The 22322-nt window shown below is 40.1% G+C and overlaps 1 protein-coding gene across 3 annotated transcripts in view; it reads right to left on the bottom strand.

The window, feature by feature from the left end:
- The window catches only part of LOC114640243 (gamma-secretase-activating protein), a 119917-nt gene that overhangs the window by 53870 nt on the left and 43725 nt on the right, over nt 1–22322 (bottom strand). For all 3 annotated transcript variants that reach the window (XR_003714126.1, XM_028789186.1, XM_028789185.1), the window contains exons 16-18: nt 20380–20449; nt 11560–11642; nt 7314–7367 (exon numbers count right to left, since the gene is read on the bottom strand). Coding sequence is in view for 2 of the 3 variants with exons in the window: in XM_028789186.1 (XP_028645019.1) it covers nt 7314–7367; nt 11560–11642; nt 20380–20449 (207 nt within the window). In the remaining variant the exon portion in view is untranslated. The remainder of the gene's footprint in view (nt 1–7313; nt 7368–11559; nt 11643–20379; nt 20450–22322) is intronic.

The raw sequence follows: 22322 nt of genomic DNA, 5'->3' as shown, positions 1-22322 counted from the left end.
CTTCTCCTTCTCCTTCTCCTTCTCCTTCTCCTTCTCCTTCTCCTTCTCCTTCTCCTTCTCCTTCTCCTTCTCCTTCTCCTTCTCCTTCTCCTTCTCCTCCTCCTCCTTCTCCTTTTCCTCCTCCTCCTCCTCCTCCTCCTACTCCTTTTCCTCCTCCTCCTCCTCCTCCTTCTTCTTCTTCATCCTTCTCTTTATTTAAAAAAACGATTGAGTCCAGTAAGATGACTCAGTGGGTTAGCCTGCTGACCTGAGTTCTATCTCAGCCTCACAGGGTGGAGAGAAAGGATCAACTCCCACAAGCCCTCCTTTACCTGCACACCCACACAGACATAAATGAATGAATGAATGAATGAATGAATGAATTCTTTTTTTGTCTTTTTTTTTTTCAGAGCTGAGGACCGAACCCAGGGCCTTGCGCTTGCTAGGCAAGCGCTCTACCACTGAGCTAAATCCCCAACCCCGAATGAATGAATTCTTAAAGCTTGTTTTTTTTTTTTTTTTATCATAGTCTTGAGTCGACCAAGAATAACGGAGAAAACAGTGAGCAGGTCCATGGTCTTCAAGGTCTTCAAGGGTGAGAGAGTGTGCACACAAACAAGGATGTTCCTGGGGGCGCTGTTCATACCTTGTACTAGAACACCGAATAAGAAGGTGTTGAGCCCCTGTTCTTATAAATTGCAACATTCCCCCTTAGAGGGAAGATGGAGGCTCAAAGCCTCAGGAAGGTAACAAGACTCACAAGCCTGGGGAAAGTCTTTTCCAGGTCACATAATTAGTTATAATTATGCATAATTAAGCAGCTGCTGTGGAAGAAGAGACTCATCCAGGAAGCCCCACTGATGCAGCTTCCCCCACCCCAGGGATTACCCATCCAAGTCCTTATAGGTGATCCAATAAACGCCCTGGTTCACCAAGTTATACTTGGGTATTATTTCTTTAGATGCCCCATCTGAAATGAGCAGACATTTGTCCATGTCTATCCAAGAAAAGTCGCCAATGGAAGACAAAAAATCTGTATTTTAAACAAAACAAACATTAAAACTTAGTAAGAAATAGTGTTAAACAAACATTAAGAAATAGTGTTAAAGACCCCATAAATATTCCCATTTGAATGGAGAGGATTTTTGGAGTCTGCTGGCTTACTATAACCTCCATGTTCTCTCACTGTTGGTAAATGCATCGACATAGGTCTGGCAACGTGATGCTTAATCTGTCCACACTCAGAGATGACTGCAAATTTAAAGGCCTATTTAGAAGACTGAAAAACACAAGGCCCAGAGAACTATTACAAAAAGAAGCATGAAGACAGTATGTTCTACGGGGCTCTTGGTGAGTGAACAAAGCCTGAGAGCCCAGAATACAGACTGTGGCTTTGGATCAGCTTTAGAAAGCTGAGAGAAGATAAATAGCCCTTTATTGTCTGCACTGGACAGCAGCCTCCAGCTTGAGTTTTTCGGCGTCAGTGGTCCATTAGAATCCGTGCCATCTGCTTGAATTTAACGGTTTGGGGGAGTGGTTTTTCAGGTTCCCGGGATGATCTTTATGGATCATCACTACAATTGAAAACATGGTTTGAGCCTGTCCTGGTAGCTGCAGTCAGCCCACGTCACTGAAGGCTCAGAGAGGCACTGTGTAAAGACTTGTGAGTTGGTAGAAACAGGAGATGAGTTAAAGAATGTCTATCTGTGAGGAATCCCAGAGTCTAAGTTAACGCCAACCTGCTCATTGGTCCAGAGAATAAAAGTAGTGTTTATTTTATTTTACTTTTTAAAAATTGTTAGATGCTGCACCTTGAAGGAGAAAGAAAAGAAAAGAAAATAGAATGTATGTATTCCCACCCAATCAGCCAGCTCCACACCATACCTGGTGTTTGGGTGTGGCCAGGGCACTCAACCGAGACCTGACTGAAGGGGAGTTGGAAGAGCTCCACATACTGTCCCCATGAAGAAGGACAATGCAAAGGAAGAACCACACTTCTTAAAACACACCCATCAGCTACTGGGAAAGTGGAGCCTTTTGTTTATTTTGAGACTGTATCTCTGTGTAGCCCTGGCTAGCCTGAAACTCGTTTTGATGACCAGGTTGGCCTCAAACTCAGAGTTCTGCCTCCTGAGTGCTGAGATTCAAGATACGCACTACCAAAATACAAAACTGAGAACTAGAGAGATGTCTCAGCAGTTAAGCATACTGCTGGTCTTACAGAACACCTGGGTTGAGCACCCACACGGGACAACTCAATACTTCCCTTAAACTCCAGCTCCAGGGATCTGAGGGGTCTCTACAGATGCATCTAGTGTACACACAAACATACAGGCACACACAGATACATATAAATTAAATAAGTCTTTAAAAATATACAAAAGGGTTTTGTGAACCAAGTATCTATAAGCTTAGCTAGTCCTTGGGGGTCTGGTATAAGAAGCAATCAGATGGAATGGCCAATAAGCATCCCCCCCATCCCCGCACAAATAGGAGTTTTAACTTTTTAACTTTGGAAGAAAGAAAATTATTCCCATCTCTTCTTCAAAAATCACCTCTCTTTGTCTCTGAAGATGCCACAGGCAACCAATCACAACTATCAATTACACCAAGGGACACTTCCCATTTACAATTTGGATTGCCAATTGATCCAGAAACAGAACAAAATGAGTCTGTGGTACTGGCTCACCTGACAGCAATAAGCATCTGCCTCTCATTTCTCAAAGACCCTGGCTTTGGTCTTACTTCTGCTGATTAGGGGAGAAGGCCCAGTCTGAGAGAGCCCTTTACTCTCTGTACCAGGACACGGGGAGCAAAGCTAACACTTCAGTCTTCCTAGGATCCTCAGTGGCTCTCACCTCAGGACCAACATCTGTTTACTATTCAGAGAAATCCAGCAACGCCTGCATCATGTCTAACATATATAAAATGCAATAGTAAATGTCTCTGTGGATAGAAGTTCAAAAGGCAGCATCCTTAACTAAGAGCCTTGTGTGGGAGCGTCCCCACATGTGGCAAACAACTGGAATTCCTGAGGCTGCCCATTAAGACAGCTGCAAGCACACAACTATCTTATTCAAGCCTCAGGAATATAAATAAGCTTCCTCTTGCTCCAGTATCTGGCAAAAATTCCACTTCCTTGACCCAACTGGGGAATTTTATCAGCCATTCTGTTTTACTTTTTAATAGGCTGGATGATTTTAAATTTAATCGATAATTATGGCCATCTACCTCACATTTAGCTTTCTTGAAGCATATGCCAGCCCAGAGTGGCTGATAAGAAAGCAACAGAAATAATAATTTTCTATCTTTGTCTGGTTCTCAGTTTTATAGCTATTAGGTAGGTAGTCTGGCTATCCAGTCTCTACAGAAGTGGCAAGAATTAGTTCACTACCCTGAGGCAAGAATTAGTTCACTACCCTGAGGCTCTATGAATAACAAACAATGCTGCTTATCGTGTTATCATAAAATTATGTTCACAACATTAATTGAACTCACTGTAACTCACTTTCCCAGGAAGACATATGCAATCCAAACTTTGGAAAATCATAAACCCCCCAAAACCAGCTTGGAACAGTGCTTTGTTTTCGCCAAAACGATTTTCGCCAAAACAATTCTAAAGATTCAAAACAGTGAGCCGTTACATTGTGGCTGTGGCAGTATTTCAGATTGGCAGCAAATGATGGTATCTGTCTGCATGGAATGCTCCAAGGAGAATTAATGCCTTTTGTGCTTCATCATGGAGTATATTCATGCCCTGCCTAGTTAAAGCAGCTTTCAAACATGTTGAATGAAGAAGCATGGAAGCAAAGTCTGGGTGGACAGCTCAGGTGGCAAACACCTTCTTCCCAGATGCTCAGGAGCCCTGCACCTGAAACTGCAGGATTCACAGCACGTGTCCTAAGCAGGAGTGCTTCAAATCTTCCTGGCCTTCTCCCAGTCAGGTACTCAGTAATCACTGAACATGTGATTGGACACTAACATGAACAGATATTAACAATGTCTGATTTTGAGCCAGGCATGTGGCATACACTTGGAATCTCAGCCCTTGGGAGGCTGAGGAAGGAGAGTCAGAGGGAGGAAGGGAAAGAGGGAAGAAGGGAAGAATGGTTAGAAGGAGGGAAGAAGAGAGGGAGAAAGGGAAGAAGGGAGGGAGGAAAGGAAAGAAGGAAGGAAAAGAAAGGAAAAGGGAGAGACAGAGAGAGACAGAGAGAGAACTACTTTGGCAAAACTGCCCAGCCCTCTGCTTTGAAGCACACTCTTCTTTCCCAAATATTTGAGTAAGCTATAGTTTCCCTCCCTGGTTTCCTGTGGTTAAATGGTTTTAGTGGTTTCTCTTCTCACTATAAAATAAGGTGCTATTATCAGCCTTTTACACAAGTTGCAGCTTCCCCAGAACAGCCCATAGTTTACCAAGGATCAAAGCCCTCCTAAGGAAGGTCAGTCTTGACAACATTTCTTTAAAGCATGGGCCTTGTTCCTATATGGCAATTTTTTAAAAAACGGAGCTTTTTAAGATTTTTAAAACCGTATACAGATGTTTGCCTGCAGGTATGTAGGTGTATGTGTACTGCATGCATGCCTGCTACCTGCAGAGATCAAGAGAAGGTGTGAGAAGACATGAGTTCCAGACAGTTGTGCATCACCATGTAGGCACTGGGACTGAACCCAGGTCCTCTACAAAAGCAGCCATGCTCTTAACCACTGAGCCATTGCTCTGGCTCCCTCCTCACAACACGTTTTTATATAATTTTTACGATTATTTGGTAAAGCATTTACAAAATGAGGAAGCTTTTTGACTTTCAGGTGATGATTTTCTTGTCCTGGGATCAAGACTTCAACATCCAAATCTGAGGGGACACACCTGGACTACAACCCTAGACTGAGCACATGTCACAGCGGGAGGAGCCATCTCATCTCATGTTGTCCTCTTCCCTTCCTTGACTTTGCCAGAAGAGAGGACGTGTAGTCCCAGTACACTGACTACTAGTCGATAAGAATATTGTGAGCCAATAATGAATTGGCTTCTAATAAGCCAATTAGGACATTAGACAAAAAGGACTTTCTCCTTACCCTTATACTTTTAAATGAAAACACACAATGCCGGTAAGGTTGTAATAAAACCAATAAACTCCTAAATCCTTTTGTCCTTAGATTTGTGTGTATGTATGTGCATCTCTCTGTGTGTATGCCACATGTATGTGGCTGCTAACGAAGGACAGAAGAGTGTGTGGGATCCCATGGAACTGGGTCAGAGGCCACTGTGAGCCACGTGACATGGGGCCTGGGGACCAAACTGAGGTCCTTTGGAAGAGCAGCAGTGCTCTCGACCCCTGAGTCATTTCTTTAGTCCCCCAAATCTTTTTGACCATGCAGATTACCACAACTTTCATTGAATATTAGTTTAGAATAAGAAATCAAAGCTATAAAAATTGTCATCGTGTTTTACTGTAAGACATTCTTAACCTTGAACCTTAGAAGAATAAACCAATAGAAAAACTATATGTATAAGAATATATAAAAACAAAATATTATCTTTACTGGATAAAGGAAAAAATGTGGTATTAGGGATTACATCCAAGATTTCACATACGTGAGGCAACCACCTTACCACCATGTTATCGTCCCGAAAAATGCTTGTATAGTGTCTAGAGATTAAATGCTCAGAACCAGAAAATTGATCAAATAAATTCAGACATGCCAATTCAGGGGAATCATTGCAGTTCATTACTTATGTTACAACATAAAAAAGTATTTATTAGTTCTTATTTGATCAAATATTTCTAGATTACCATAATTACTAAATCAAATATACATATCTATGACAGAGACAAAGAATGTGGAGATGGTGGACAGTTATGTACTAGAAACTACAGAACTGTAAATTAACTTTCTTCTGGCCAGTCATGGTGGTAAGAGATACCTGGAATCCCAGCAAATCAGGGGGGTTAGAGTAGAGGTGGGAAGGCAACTGTCTGGCATGTACCTCAAGGATCAGAGTTCAACCCCAGCATGAAAACAGAACAAAGAAATGACAACCTCAGTGGGTTGTCAGGTAAATGCACCATGGTTGGTAGGATTACTAGTGAGAAGAAGCAGCAGTTTTTCGCACCCGTCCCCCCCCCCCCAAATCATCACCTATAACGCATGACCCTGTCATCCTCCTGCATCAGGAGGGTTTTGCTGACTCCACACTTGCTTCTGGACAGTTGGGCAGTCTATTTTCAAGGGCCTCTTAAGACCCAAAGAAGAGCCACCAAGCCAGCCTCCATCTGACCTCTCTTGCCCCAGCACATGACGGGGACCTTAAAACTGGTCCTCCACAGCTGTCGGTGAGGTGCCAAGGATCCAAAGGAATCAACCGTAAATACAAGGGCTCAGCCCAAGGAGCAGCAGCCTCTACTGCCAGGAACCGAGACTTCCCAGGCTAGGCCAGGCTGTGATTACCAGAAGCAACACCAAACCCAGCGAAGGAGCTGAAGGTAACTGAGCTAACGACCCTTCAGCTTTTAACTGTGAGCGTATTCTCTTCTACTCATCTCACCTCACCCAACCCTCCCTCTGTATCCTGAAACCAGAAGATTGCAGACAGACACAAAGTCCCTTTGTGACAGGAAACAGCTTGAGGCAGGCCATACAGCAAGCATGGCCTCACTTTTGAGGAATGGAGAGGATGCTCTGAGAGAAACAAGAAATCCCAGTCCAGATTACTTAAAGCTTTATGACTGGAAATTGTGTGGGGTGCGGGGGGGGCATACATGTGTCTCTGTGTGTATGAGTGTGTGTGTGTGTGCATGTCTTTGTGATGTGTATGTGTACGCCTGTGTGTATGTACATTCACATGTGTGCATGAGTGGTGTATGTATGTGCGTATGCGTGTTTACACGTGTATGTGCATGCATGTGTGAGTGTGTGTATATGTGTGTATATGTGTATGTATGTGTAAGCGTGTGTGTGTGTGTGCGCGTGTGTATGTGTGTGTGTTTGAAGGAAGTACTATAAATCAGGGACAACGGATTCCAGCCTCCTAAAGACGTGTTCCAAAGCTCCTTCGGTAAGAGGCTTTGTAGCAAGTATTGGTGGGCCATCCTTGGTTCAAGTTGGGCTCTGTAATTCTCTATCTTCAGAAAACCTCCCTCTTCAAACAGTCCTAAGGCTAACTTATATCAGCGACTGATTATGCAGGCTCTTCGGAAGGACTCTCAGGCATGCCAAACTGCTCCAAGGCACCACCTTTCTCTACCAGGCTGCAATACCTTTTGAAACCACAGTAATATAGGGGCAGCAGAGGTCTTCTCAACATGACTGCTTCAACCTCTCAGGGCAGGACTTACCATCATTAGTGGCAATGGGAGCTCCTCTGTCACAAGCTTGATTCCAGGAATTTCCTATGGAAGGGAAACATGAATACAGCATATCAACCACCCATGCTCAGGCCTTCAGGAAGTGTCTTCTGTATAGACAAGAGCCGAGGACAGCCAGCTTCCTGTGTGATAACTTCTACTTTAAATAACTTCCCAGTACAAAAATAATAGGGCAGTATGCCTCTTGCCTTGGAAAATGAAATATTCCTTTTTTGGCTTTGTTTTGGCTTTTTGTTTGTTTGTTTGTTTGTTTTTTGTTCTTTTGTGGGGGTTGAGGTTGGGATTTTTGTTTTATTTTGGGTTTTTGTTTTGTTTTGTTTTGATTGAGAGGGTTTCTCTGTATAGCACTGGCTGTGTCCTGGAAATCACTCTGTAGACCAGACTGGCCTTGAATTTACAGAGATCTGTCTGCCTCTGCCTCCCCAGTCCTGAGATTAAAGGTGAACCCAACCACCCCACTTTTTTCTTTTTCTTTTTTCTTTTTTTAAGTATTCTTTAAATAATAGCTGACTTGTTCTCTAAAGAGAGGGGAACAATTATTGTGAGAAAATACAGAACAAATACTGTATTTTTAGACATTTCTACTTAAAAACAAATGAGGGAAATTATATTGGAACTATTAAAGTCATAATTAAGCAAAAGCATCCTGATATCTTTTTGCCTTCCTTTTCTGCCCTTGCCTTCTTTCACTAGTTGTAGCACGAGCTAGTCCTGTCCTCTCTAGAAGGAAAAAAAATGAATGGGGTTCTCACGAACTGTGGTCCACCTAGATCTCAGGGCCTCGTAAAGAGTGTGTGCACAGTCCAGTGCTAAAATGTGCAGTTCATGCCAGTTAACCTCACCCCTGGCATCTTGTTACCTAGTGACCAGTAGGACAAGACTGGTGAGCCAGGAGTAGTTGAATGTCTAATTCCAGGCAAGAGAGATAGAGGCAGGAGGATCATGAGTTCAAGGCCATCCTCAGTGTTCTAGTAAGTCTGAGCCCAGCCTTGGCTGTATGAAACCCCACCTCTTAAAGGGGCAGGGGCCAAATTTAAAAGGATAAACTTCCCAACTTGCCCTCACCCCATGGATACTATGAAAAAAATGTCTGTATGTTAACTATGTAGTTTGCCTTTCTGCCAGTCAATTCAGATTTCCTTCAAAATATAGATGGCACTAGACAGCAATTTAAGAGTGCTTTGTAAAGATATCTGATTGGCGGGCACATGGACTGCTGAATGTCACCTACACACTATTCCTACAGGAGGAAGTCACCTGTGGTGAAGCAGTAAACTGTAGAAGATCAGTGCTACTGAGTTTCTGTAGGTAAGGCTCTCCATGTGCTTCTCTCACCGATGCTCAGCGACAGGCACCTCAGAGCAGCTGTGGGATCCCACGTTCTGTGATGTTAATATTTATTCTCATCTTGGCAGTGTCTAGAACATCTCTGACATGTCTGTGAGCCATAACTCATTAGGTGGATTGAGGTGGGAAGACCAGCCCTACATACAAGCATCACCTTTCCTTGTGGGTATGGGACTGCAGAGAGCTTTAATCCAATGGGGGTGGAGCATTTATAGCTCCTAACTTTGGGCTGTGGTGCAGTATGGCCAGCTGCCGCCATGCCACTATGCTTTCTCCGCCTCGTAGGACTATATCCAAAAAACTGTGAGAAAAATACCTCTCCTCTCTTAAACTGCTTCTTGTGTTATTTTATTTTTTTTATAGCAACAAAAAGAGTAACTTTTGTAAGTTCTAAATAGCATTTTCAAAGGTACAATAGTAACATTTGAAAACAACTATAATTACAATGCACAATTTAGAATTAGCTATGCGCAAGAATAGTTTCTAGTATTTTACTTAACTGTATAGAAGGCCATTGAAATGTATAGACTCTGAGTACAATTAAATTCCATCCTTGGGTGTTTTGGTGTTTGTCTATTGTTGTAGTTGTTTTGTTTTTTATAATAGAGTTTATTTTAAAAATCCAACTGGTGGTAAGTGTAGTGCTAGACATCTGTGATTCAAGTGAGAGGCTTCTAGGCTACTCTGAGCTAAATGGTGAATTCTCTATCTCAAATTAAAAGAAAAAATCCAAGTCAATCTTTCCATCTGGATATGTGAACTTGCTACTTCCTGTGTAGGTAGCATTAGGAATGACTGTTGACGAGGGAAGGGTAATATTTGCATCATTACTAAAGATGAATATGAGAACACAGAGCATTGGATTAGAGGAGGCCTTTTCTAGGAACCTATCGCAACCACAAGAAATTGTAAAACCACTCGGGTAAACCCCAAGATAAGTCTAACATACCGAGGTTATAATTATGGGTTTCTCTACATTTTCTTGTGGGACTTCCTGGTGTCATATGTGTATGTTCACAAGGTCTCCTGAGCCTCAGAGAGCCTTGAGAAATGAACAAATGAATCCCTGCCCATTGGGATGGTGGCCTCACACAGCATCCAGGTAAGAACACAGCCCAGGGACCACTGCTCCCAATCCTACCTCTCCACACCTCAGTCATAGGACCGAAGAGCAGTGGGTAACACACAGAGGGAGCTGAGGTGTGTGTTTCCTGACCCAATGGTGTAACCTGCAGACTTCCTTCCACATAACCACACTCTGGTTATACATTTGTAAGTTGTTTGAAAGAAAAAACAAAGTGTGTGCCTAGGAAAAGGAGAAGCCCTGTCTTTTCCCTTGCAATTTTACACCAAAGCAAAGAAATCTAATAATTATAACCCAGAAAACAATCAGAAAAGTCCTTCAGGAAAACACTACTATTGTAAGTAACAAAACTTTATAAATTAATCAAACATAACTGTGTATGGTGGTGCATGCCTGCTATCCTAGCACTTGGGAGGGAGGGGCATTTGAGAGGATCAGATCAGGGGCTTAAAGAAATCAGCTACACAGGGAACTGAGGCAGACCAGGCTGGGTTATATAAGCCCATGTCTCAAAACAACAACAACAAAAGAAAACAAAAAATATTAAGTAAATCAAACACATTTGCCTCTTTCTTTCTTTTCTTTAGACAGTGTCTCACTACTATGTAGCTCAGGCTAATCTCCAACTGAGGATCTTCCAGCTTAGGCCTCCTGAGTGTTGAATTACATGCATGCTCTTTACACGCCTCTACTGACTGTGTTGAGACAGAGGCAAAACACAAAGTGAGAAGTGTCATGATTTATCTAGTACATATTTCCCAATGCCTGTTGCCTAAATTTTGCTTAAATACTGCTATAAATACCTTTGTAATACAACTCCTACTTCAAGATCAAGCACACTGCTCCACCATCTAACTGAAAGGGGAAGAGGCAGGTGCTGCGGGCCGCCTCATATGGACCAGCATCCTGGTGTATCACTGCCTACCGTAAAGGTGTCTAGACCAACAGGAAGCATGTCTTTGATTCTCCCTGAAGCTTTTGAGTTGCCTAATTTTCTTTATAAATCTTTATAAAAACAGGAAAAGGTATCCTAAAAGTCAAACTCTACCAAGAATCATCACAGTGGTCTAGCCATTCCTCATTCATAAAACCCATTAAATACTTGAATCTGGTCAACACAGGAATAAAAATGTCTTATAGGATGCCATCACTGAGGTTCTGTTCTGCCTGCCAGAAGAAAGAGAGACAGTCACCCTGTGTCTGCCCATCATGCCTATTGCTTTATGTAAATACTTCTGGCTAATGCTCACTGTAGGCTAAGCATCCTTGACCAAGGTGCTTACCAGCAGAAGTGATTCAGATTTGGCTTTTAAAATATTTTAGGTTTCGAAATCCTTCATAGACATGAGGTCTTTTAGTGAGGAAACAAAAATCTACACATGAAATTTATTTATCTTTCACAACACAAACAAACTTTAGAAACATGTCTTTGAGTCTTCCCAAAGCATCAAACTTTTATTGATACAATACTTCTTTTGCATATGTATTTTAGAATATGTATATAATATATATGTGTATATGCATATGTATGCATGTATGTATATTGAATTTACCACATAGGATACATTTTCCATATTTGGCATCATATTAACCTTTAAAATGTTGCAGATTTTGCAGCATTTAGATTTTGAATTTTCTGATTAGGGTTGTTTATACTGTCTGACAAGAAATCTCAATTTGGCTCCTTGTCAGTCAAAACAGAGTGAAATCACAACACTGGTTACCATAACAGGAATGGTCTCCCCTGACTCACAGTGGTGAGCAAACCATGACTTTGTTACTTACTGCATTCCAAGTCAGCACAGAGGAGTAAGGTAAGAGCATGTCCACGTCATCCAGCTCTGCATACACACTCCAATAGGAAGAAGCTGAGCAGATTATAAAATGAGACATAACAGAAACAGAGAAGTCAGCATGGTAATTTAACCAAATCCAGTAAAACAATAAGCCCTCGCCACTCATTCATGTCTCCTGAGGTTAGCCATTATGATTTTATCTCCAGCTTAAAATGTTCAGGTGCACTGAACAAATCTTGGGCTACAGCTCTGTACCCAATCCCACAAAACCCAGAGGAGGCAGGGCTCCCAGGAGTTCTAACCCGGGCAGTATCTTAGGTAAGGAGACAGCAACACCCACCCCAAACAAGAAGTAACTGGGACCCTCTGGGACCCAGGAATTCACACCTGGCCAGGGGCACTGGTTCCTTCCAGTCTGTGCCCAAGCACTGAGCAGATCTTGGGCTTCAGCTCTAACTCCAGCAGCAACACCCACCCCAAGCAGTTCTGACACAACCAAGATAATAGGAAAGACAGTCAGAGACAGTGCAGATAGCACTAAAGATAACCACATGGTGAAAGGCAAGCACAAGAACATTTGCATCAGCAACCCAGGGTACTTGGCATCATTAGAACCTAGTTCTCCCACACTAGAAAGTCCTGAATACCCCATATCACCAGGAAAGCAAGATCCAGATTTAAAGTCACTTCTAATGATGATGACAGAGGACTTTAAGAAGGACATAAATAACACTCTCAAAGAAATTGAGGAGAACACAGGTAAACAGGTAGAAGCCCTTAAAAAGGAAACACAAAAATCCCTTAAAGAATTACAAGAGAACACAACCAAAAAGGTGAAGGAATTGAACAAAATCATCCAAGACATAAAAATGGGAATAGAAACAATAAAGAAATCACAAAAGGAGACTACCCTGGAGATAGAAAACCTAGGAAAGAAATCAGGAGTCATAGAAGCAAGCATCACCAACAGAATACAAGAGCTAGAAGAGAGAATCTCAATTGCAGAAGATGTCATAGAAAATATTGTCAAAACTGTCAAAGAAAATGCAAAGTGCAAAGTTTCTAACCCAAAACATCCAGAAAATCCAGGACACAATGAGAAGACCAAACCTAAGAATAATAGGTATAGAAGAGAGTGAAGCTTCCCAACTTAACGGGCCAGTAAATATCTTCAACAAAATTACAGAAGAAAACTTCCTTAACCTAAAGAACAAGATGCCCATAACCATTCAAGAAGCCTATAGAACTCCAAATAGACTAGACCAGAAAAGAAATACCTCCTGTCACATAATAATCAAACACCAAATGCACGGAATGAAGAAAAACTATTAAAAGCAGTAAGGGAAAAAGGTAAAGTAACATATAAAGGCAGACCTATCAGAATTACACCAGACTTCTCACTAGATACTGTAAAAGCCAGAAGATCCTGGACAGATGTCATACAGAGCCTAAGAGAACACAAATGCCAGCCAAGGCTACTATACCCAGCAAAACTCTCAATTACCATAGATGAAGAAACCACATTATTCTATGACAAAATCAAATTTACACAATATCTTCTGACACACCCAGCATTACAAAGGATAAAAGAGGGAAAACTCCAATACAAGGAGGGCAATTATATCCTAGAAGAAGCAAGAGAGTAATCTTCTTCCAACAAATCCAAAAGAAGATAGCCACACAAACATAATGCCACCGCTAATAACAAAAATAACAGGAAGCAACAATCTACTTTCCTTAATATCTCTTAACATCAATGGGCTCAGTACTCCAATAAAAAGAGATAGACTAATGGACAGGATACATAAACAGGACCCAGTATTTTGCTACATACAGGAAACACACCTCAGTGACAAAGACAGACACTACCTTAGAGTAAAAGGCTGGAAAACACAGTAGCCATTCTAACATCGAATAAAATCGACTTTCACCTGAAAGCTCCCAAAAAGAATAAGGAAGGACATTTCATACTCATGAAAGGAAAAGTCAATCAAGATGAACTTGCAATTCTTCACATCTATGCACAAAATGCAAGAGCACTCATTTTCATAAAAGAAATCTTACCGAAGCTCAAAGCACACATTGCACCTCACACAAGAATAACACAATAATAATGGGAGGCTTGAACACCACACTCTCAGCAATGGACAGATCATGGAAACAGAAACTAAACAGAGATACAGTGAAATTAACAGAAATTATGAACCAAATGGACTTAACAGATATCTATAAAACACTTCATCCTAAAACAAAAGAATATACCCTTTTCTCAGCACCTCATGGTACCTTCTACAAAATAGACTTTATAACTGGTCACAAAACAGGCCTCAAAAGATACAAAAATATTGAAATAATCTCATGCATCCTACCAGATCACCATGGACTAAGGATGGTCTTCAATAATGACAAAAACAATGGAAAGTCCACATTCATGTGGAAACTGAACAATACTCAATGATAATGTTGTCAAGGAAGAAATAAAGAAAGAAACTAAAGACTTTTTAGAATTTAATGAAAATGAAGACACATCATACCAAAACTTATGGGACACAATGATAACTGTGCTAAGTGGAAAACTCATAGCTCTAAGTACCTACAAAAAGAAACTGGAGAGAGCATACACTAACAGTTTGACAATATACCTGAAAGCTCTAGAACAAAAAGAAGGAAACACATTAAAGAGACGTAGACAGCAGGAAATAATCAAACTCAGGGCTGAAATCAACCAAGTAGAAACAAAAAGAACTATACAAAGGATCAATAAAACCAGGAGCTGGTTCTTTGAGAAAATCAACAAGATAGATAAATCCTTAGCCAGTCTAATCAGAGGGCAGAGAGACAGTATCCAAATTAATAAAGAACTGAAAAGGGTGACATACAATAGAAACCAAGAATTTATAAAAATCATCAGATCCTACTACAAAAGCCTATACTCAACAAAATTGGAAAATCTGAATGAAATGGACAATTTTCTAGACAAATATCAGTTACCAAAGTTAAATCAGGCCCAGATAAACCATCAAAACAGTCCAATAACCCCAAAAGAAATAGAAGCAGTCATTAAAAGTCTCCCCACTAAAAAAAATCCGGGACCAGAAGGTTTTAGTGCAGAGTTCTATCAGACCTTTAACGAAGACCTAATACCAATTCTCTATAAACTATTCCACAAAATAAAAAAAGAATGAAAACTACCCATTTCATTCTATGAAGTCACTATTATGCTCATACCTAAACCACATAAAAAAAGAACAAAGAAAGAGAACTTCAGACCAATCTCCCTTATGAATATCAATGCAAAAATACTCAATAAAATTCTAGCAAACCAATCCAAGGACACATCAAAACAATCATCCATCATGATCAAGTAGGATTTATCCCAGGAACGCAAGGTTGGTTCAACATATGGAAATCCATCAATGTAATCCACTATATAAACAAGGTCAAAGGAAAAAAAAACCCACACGATCATATCACTAGATGCTGGAAAAGCATTTGACAAAATTCAACACCTCTTCAGGGTAAAAGTCTTGGAAAGATTAGGAATCCAAGGCCCATACCTAAACATAGTAAAAGCAAACCAGTAGTTAACATCAAACTAAATGGAGAGAAACTTGAAGCAATCCCACTAAAACCAGTGACTAAACAAGGTTGCCCACTCTCTCCCTACCAATATAGTACTGGAAGTCCTAGCCAGAGCAATTAGGCAACAAAAGGAGGTCAAAGGGATACAAATTGGAAAGGAAGAAGTCAAAATATCACTATTTGCAAATGATATGATAGTGTACTTAAGTGATCCTAAAACTTCCACTAGAGGACCCCTAAACCTTAAAAACAACTTTAGCAAAGTGGCTGGATATAAAATTAACTCAAACAAATCAGTAGCCTTCCTCTACTCAAAAGATAAACAGGTTGAGAAAGAAATTAAGAAAATGAGACCCTTCACAATAGTCACGAATAATATAAAATACCTTGGTGTGAATCTAACCAAGCAAGTAAAAGATCTGTGTGACAAGAACTTCAATTTCCCTGAAGAAAGAAATTGAAGCAGTTCTCAGAAGATGGAAAGATCTCCCATGCTCATGGATTAGAAGAATTAATATAGTAAAAATAGGTATCTTGTGGAGAGCAATCTACAGATCTAATGCAATCCTCATCAAAATTCCCACTCAATTCTTCACACAGATAGAAAGAGCAATTCTCAAATTCATTTGGAATAACAAAAAACCCAGGATATTGAAAACTATTTTCAACAATAAAAGATCTTCTGGAGGGAATCACCATCACTGATCTCAAGCTGTACTACAGAGTAGTAGTTATAAAAACTGCATGGAATTGGTACAGAGACAGGCAGGAAAATCAATAGAATAGAATAGAATAGAATAGAATAGAATAGAATAGAATAGAATAGAATAGAATAGAATAGAATAGAATAGAATAGAATACCCAGAAATGAACCCCTATACCTATTGTAACTTGATCTTTAACAAAGGATCTAAAATCATCAAGTGGAAAAAGAGAGCATTTTCAACAAATGGTGCTGGTCCAACTGGAGGTCAGCGTGTAGAAGAATGAAAATCGATCCACACTTATGTCCTTGTTCAAAGCTTAAATCCAACTGCATCAAGGACTTCCACATAAAACCAGATACACTGAAACTAATAAGAAGAGAAAATTCGGAAAAGCCTCTAATACATGGGCGTAGGGGAAAAGTTCCTGAACAGAACACCAATGGCTTATACTCTAAGATCAAGAATTGATAAATAGGACCTCATAAAACTGTAAAGCTTCTGTAAAGCAAAGGATACCATCAATAGGACAAAGCAGAAGCTAACAGATTAGGAAAAGATCTTTACCAATCCTACATCTGATAGAAGGCTTATATCCAAAATATAAAAAGAATAGAAGAAATTAGACTCTAGACAATCAAATAATCTGATTAAAAAATGGGGTACAGAGCTAAAGAAAGAATTCTCGACTCAGGAAATGTGAATGGCAGAGAAGCACCTAAAGAAATGTTCAACATCCTTAGTCATCAGGGAAATGCAAATCAAAACAATCCTGAGGTTCCATCTCACACCAGTCAGAATGGCTAAGATAAAAAACTCAGGTGATAGCAGATCTTGGCGAGGATGTGGAGAAAGTAGTACACTCCTCCATTGTTGGTGGGATTGTAAGCTGGTACAACCACTCTGGAAATCAGTCTGACGGTTCCTCAGAAAATTGAACATAGTATTACTTGAGGACCCAGCTATACCATTCCTGGGTATATACCCAAAAGATGCACCAACATACAACATGGACACATGTTCCACTATGTTCATAGCAGCCTTATTTATAATAGCCAGAAGCTGGAAAGATCCCAAATGTCCTTCAACAGAGGAATGGATACAGAAAATGTGGTACATTTACACAATGGAGTATTACTCAGCTATTAAAAACAATGAGTTCAGGAAATTCTTAGGCAAATGGATGGAACTGGAAAATATCATCCTGAGTGAATATCACCACCCAATCACAAAATAACACACGTGGTTTGCACACACTGATAAGTGGATACTAGCCCAAAAGTTCAAAATACCTAAGATACAATGCATAGACCACATGAAGCTCAATAAGAAGAAAGAACAAGTGTAGGTGCTTTGGTCCTTCTTAGAAGGAGTAACAAAGTACTCAATCAGAGCTTCCAGGGTCTAAATCTCCAGCCTGGGAACACAAAGGGAGGGATTCAGGGCTCAACCTCTATAGGTAGTTGAGGATGACCTTGTCAGGCATCAGTGGAAGAGGAGGGCTTTGGTTCCTGAATGTTTAGATGTCCTAGTGTTGGGAAATTTGAGAGCAGGGAGGCAGGAATGGGTGGATGGGTTGGGGCATACCCTCATAGAAGTAGGAGAAGGGGGGATGGGATAAGGAGTTTTGTGGGGGAAATGGGAGAGGGGTAACGTTTGAAAGGTAAATAAATAAAACATCCAATAAAAAACAGATAATGGATCTGTCAATTGTAGTCGAGCAGAGCAGTTGAGACTTTTTGTCAACAATTTATTATGGGGATTCTTTATAATCCTCAAGGACAAGGTATTGTGCAAGGGGCCCATGGAACTTTAAAACAATATCTTCATAAAATCAAAAAGGGGAAGGTATATACCTGAACATCACAAATTTATTTAAATCATACCATTTTTATTTTAAATTAAAAAAAATTAGATGCCAAGGAACCTTCTGCTGAGTATCTATGGAACCCTTCAACTAGGCATATTTATGCCTAGGTGAAAAGGAAGGATCCACTTAGAGGCATATGGCCTGATCCCGACCACACATCTAATGTGGGGAAGAGGGCATGTTTGTGTTTTTTCTGCAGGATGCTACTGGAACATGGTGGCTGCCAGAATGATTGGTGAAACGTGCTGTTGCTGAGACAAAGAATGATGCTGACCTGTGAGCTTGCTGAGTGCCCTGACAAGGGTGACTGGGAATCTGTATTGGGCATATGTTCCTGACCCACCTTTGCTTGCCTATATCCCAGATGGGACAAGCTGCCTTGCCTCAAGTTTTTAGAACTTGTGGGACAGAGAATCAAAAAGAGAAATTATAACGTCTCTTGTATTTTTCTTAAAGGTGACCATCTATTAGGACTCAATCTAATATTGGAAATAACAGTCTATATTTGGAAGGCTGGATCTGAACATTTTCAGAAGTTAGCTGCAGTTCTCTATGATATTATGATAGCAAGAGATAAAGTTGGGACAGGATCTGGATTTCAAATAAGGGTTAGTGCATGCTTTAAGGCTCTTTTAATTGTCAAGCTAAAATTGGTTTTGTCTTTTCTACAGTATTTATTGTAAGTTGCATTGGCTGTATAATTTCTAATTGTGTTAGTGTGATAAAACCTGGCATGTCTGTTATGGGGGTCTATCAATCAGCTTTTGTCTTACTGCCCTGAGTATTAGAAAACCTTGATTCTCTGAAAAAAAGCTTGAACGTGCTGGAAGAAGTGAGTTATGCTTTAAGCACAAGCAAGAGGGTAGCGTGCTTGATTATTGCTGGTATAACACTTTAATTTCATTAATTGCTAGCACCACTGCTTCTGAAATAGCATTGACACAAGGAGTTAAGACAGCTATTTTTGTTAAGTATCTAGCAAAAAAAAATGTTACTAATGTATTGAGTATACAAAATGATTGATATAGGTGTCTGGAACAATGAATTGATGCTCTGTAACCTATTCAAATTATCTGAAAGAGGTCCAGGGTTCAAGAGTTAGGAGCCATCTCAAGTGTCATGACAAATATCACTGGAGTAGTGTTTCTTCTAAAATTTACAATGATTGTCATTATAAGTAGAAAAATTTAAAGACACTTGTAGGGTATTTGGCATAATCCTAACACCTCTCTGGTTGTTTTAACTTTGCATAATGAGATTATGAATTTAAAGAATGCTGCTCTGTTGAGCTTTGATGCTGCAGATAATGCCAATAAAATTATCCATGGCCTGAGATTAGTATTTCCATTTTGATCAAACCTCAGGAATGGCATATATAGCTTGATCAGGCTAGCCCTTCTTGTCCTGGGAATACTTTTATTCCTGCCCATCGTGTTAAAGCCTGTCTCTAACTACATCAACAGGCTGGCAGCCAAAGTACATGACTTGAAACTGACAATGGACTCTCAGACAGAGTTATCAATTTAACAGGCTGGCAAGCCAAGGATGGGTAAGATTCTGCACAGAGCCTTACCAACCTAAGACAGAAGTGCATTTCTTATGATAAAGCATATTCCATGATGGGTAAGGAAGGCTTTCTTGTCAGAATGAGCTAAATCAGGCTCAGTCTTGTTTATGCAATAAAAAGGAGGAGATGTGGAGAGCTTTTGTGGCTGCCTGGCAGAATCTGACATTGGCCAAGGACAATGAAATGGGCTGCTTGGAAGGAATCTGACATAGGCCAAGGACAAGGAAATGTACTTCAGGCAGGAATCTGACATTAGGCTGGAACAAAGAAGTAATTTCAGGCAGAAATCTAAGTCCTAGGCTAGAACAAAGAAGTAATTATAGGCTGAAATCTAAATCTTAAGCTAGAACAAAGAAGTAGGCTTCAGGTATGAATATGACTTTGGGCTAGGACAGGGAAGTAGGCTCAGATATTTTGATCATCCTGATAAGCCCTTAGAAATAGTGATCACAAGAGTAATCACAGGGACTCTGTTTATTGTCATGTGTGTTCTTTGACTATCTGTATTTATTGTCTTGCTTGTTCCTTGACTATTTGCATCTATTGTATTGCTAGTTCCTCAACCTAGAACTGACCTTAATACTTGCATGTAATTTAAACAGTATAAAGGCAAAAAAGGAGGAGGAGGGATGGGATAGTGGATTAGTGGGGAGAGGGATGGGGAAGGGGGATGACATCTGAAATGTAAATAAATAAAATAGTGAATAAAAAATGTTCAGGTGCTCCCTTTACAATGAGAATAGTAATTTTTTAAAAATCATTTTGTACTGCTTGGTACTATGACATGATGCCCACCAACATAAACCTGAGCTTAGAAAGATCCATTTTACTGAAATTTTTGTTAATAAGGTTATAGAATCAAAATCTGATCATTATCTTATTGATTTCTGGAAACCACAGCTTCTTGCAAAATCCACAAGAGAATGAGATTTCATTAGCCAGTGATTGCAATGAAGTTAAAAAACAAAACAAAACCAAAAACCTCCTAAACAGCATTTTGACAGAAGCATTCATTATCACCCTACTGATTTCTCTCAAGTGAAAGGTTGAACACACAGCTCACAGCACAGCACCAGGAACACTTACCAATTAGAAATTCTTGAATGAGGTCAAATGAATGGCAGGCAGAAACACGCTCAGAAATCCACTGAATAACCTTTAAAAAGGAAGGCCACAGAACTCTGTTGTCTTTTAAATCTGTACTGCATCCCTCCAAAGTAGTACAAAATATGTAATATATAATACATAATATATGTATAAAGCTATAATATATAATGAACGAAGTTTTAAAATTCGACATCTATTTTGGAGTACCCTGAAAGTATACCTACTTCCAGCTTAAAAACCAATATAGTCCTGACAGTATTGTAAGTAAGATTATTTGTAGATATCCTTTTAACAGAACCCTTTGGGTAGGCTCCAGAAGAATCTTTTTCAACCTAATATGCATTTTTTTCAAGAATGCATGGTGTTATGCAAAGTACCCATCAAGAAATCTACCAGACATAAGAGTAATACACAACAGAACCACGGGGCTTACAGACACCAGCCTTGGGTTAAAATCCAGTGCAGCCATCACTGTGAGTGAACACCGTCACACCACTTACCATGAGGAGGACCTCTGTCCTTCCCTTTCAACAAACAGAAATCACCTGTTACATCAGCAACTTCTCACACAATTTCTATCCCTCCATTCAACTGCTGGAAGAAAGACGTTCTCATCTTTTACTTGATGACTGAGGGAAGACATGCCCAACCATAGCTCACTCTCGACAGGATGCTTTATTCTAAATCCACTGTGCCAGTTGTACTTATTTTTACACAGGCAGTTTAACCAAAATGTCTACAAACAAGTTCAATGCAGATTGCATCAGTAAAAGTTGCATATTGTGGCAAGAGTCAAAAATCATGTTTCTATGACATGACAAGACTAGAGTTGGATTCTGAGACACTAAATGACTAGATGTAGAAGAAACAACTAGAGAAAGTGGGTAAAAACAAGTTATACTGTTGTCTTCATTATTGATCTCCTTAGAAGTCAAATGTTTAGAGGCCAAGGAGATGGCCCAGTGGGGAGGTGACTTCCATGCAAGCATGAGGACCTGATCCCTAGAACCCACATAAAAATGGGGGTGCAGCACATGCCTATAACCCCAATGCTGGACGGAGGCAAGAGACACTGGCTAGCCAGCCTAGCAGAGAAGCAAAGCTCCAGGTTTAGAGAGACCCTGTCTCAAAAATTAATGTGGAGAATGCCTGAAGACACCCAATATTACTTCCGGCCTTCAGCACACATACACATAGATGTGCATGAACACACATGCGTGTACACCTGTGAAGACACATATGACTATGTATCCACATACACAAACCTTTCCAGAAGGACAGGAAATCATAGAGTATTGGTTTTATGGAAGAAAAATAGCTGAAGTTTAATTAGCTTATTCACAAAGAATATTACACAAAAGGTAAATAAATAAATGTATATTTTTTAAGTTTTATGTTCTTTTAAGTGTACTTTTTTCAGCTAACTAGCCAACCACTAACCTCAGTCATCACTGATTGATAAGAGGATTTTCCTGAACTTTTAGAATAGCTTCAGAAAGTAAATGACAAAATTGTGCTTTACAAATGACGGTGTGCAATATAAAGTAAGCTATCTTATTAAAAATGTAATAAATATTTGCCACAAAGTCTTATATCTTTGGTGTGTTTGTTTCTTCTGAGAATGTTGGGAAAGGAATATCTACAATCCAAGATATCATCAAACTTACGGTGTAGCCTAGGCTGGCCTTGAAATCATAGAAATCTTCTGCCTCAGCATTTGGGATTGCAGGTCGGAGGCATTATACCTGGCCTATTTGGCTCTTTTGGTAATGCATTATACCAGATACAAACAGGGAGGGGAGCAGGTCATCTGAGAAACTCATTATTTTCTTAGTGTGTCCTTGGAACACTAGTTCACATCACTAAGAAGCCAATAGAGTACTGAGTTTTGGGGCTCACACCTGAAATCTCAGCACTTGGGG

The sequence above is a fragment of the Grammomys surdaster genome, unplaced genomic scaffold (genome assembly GCF_004785775.1).
Source record: "Grammomys surdaster isolate TR1022 unplaced genomic scaffold, NIH_TR_1.0 125793, whole genome shotgun sequence".
NCBI lineage: Eukaryota > Metazoa > Chordata > Mammalia > Rodentia > Muridae > Grammomys > Grammomys surdaster.
This window is presented reverse-complemented; position numbering and strand designations above follow the sequence as displayed.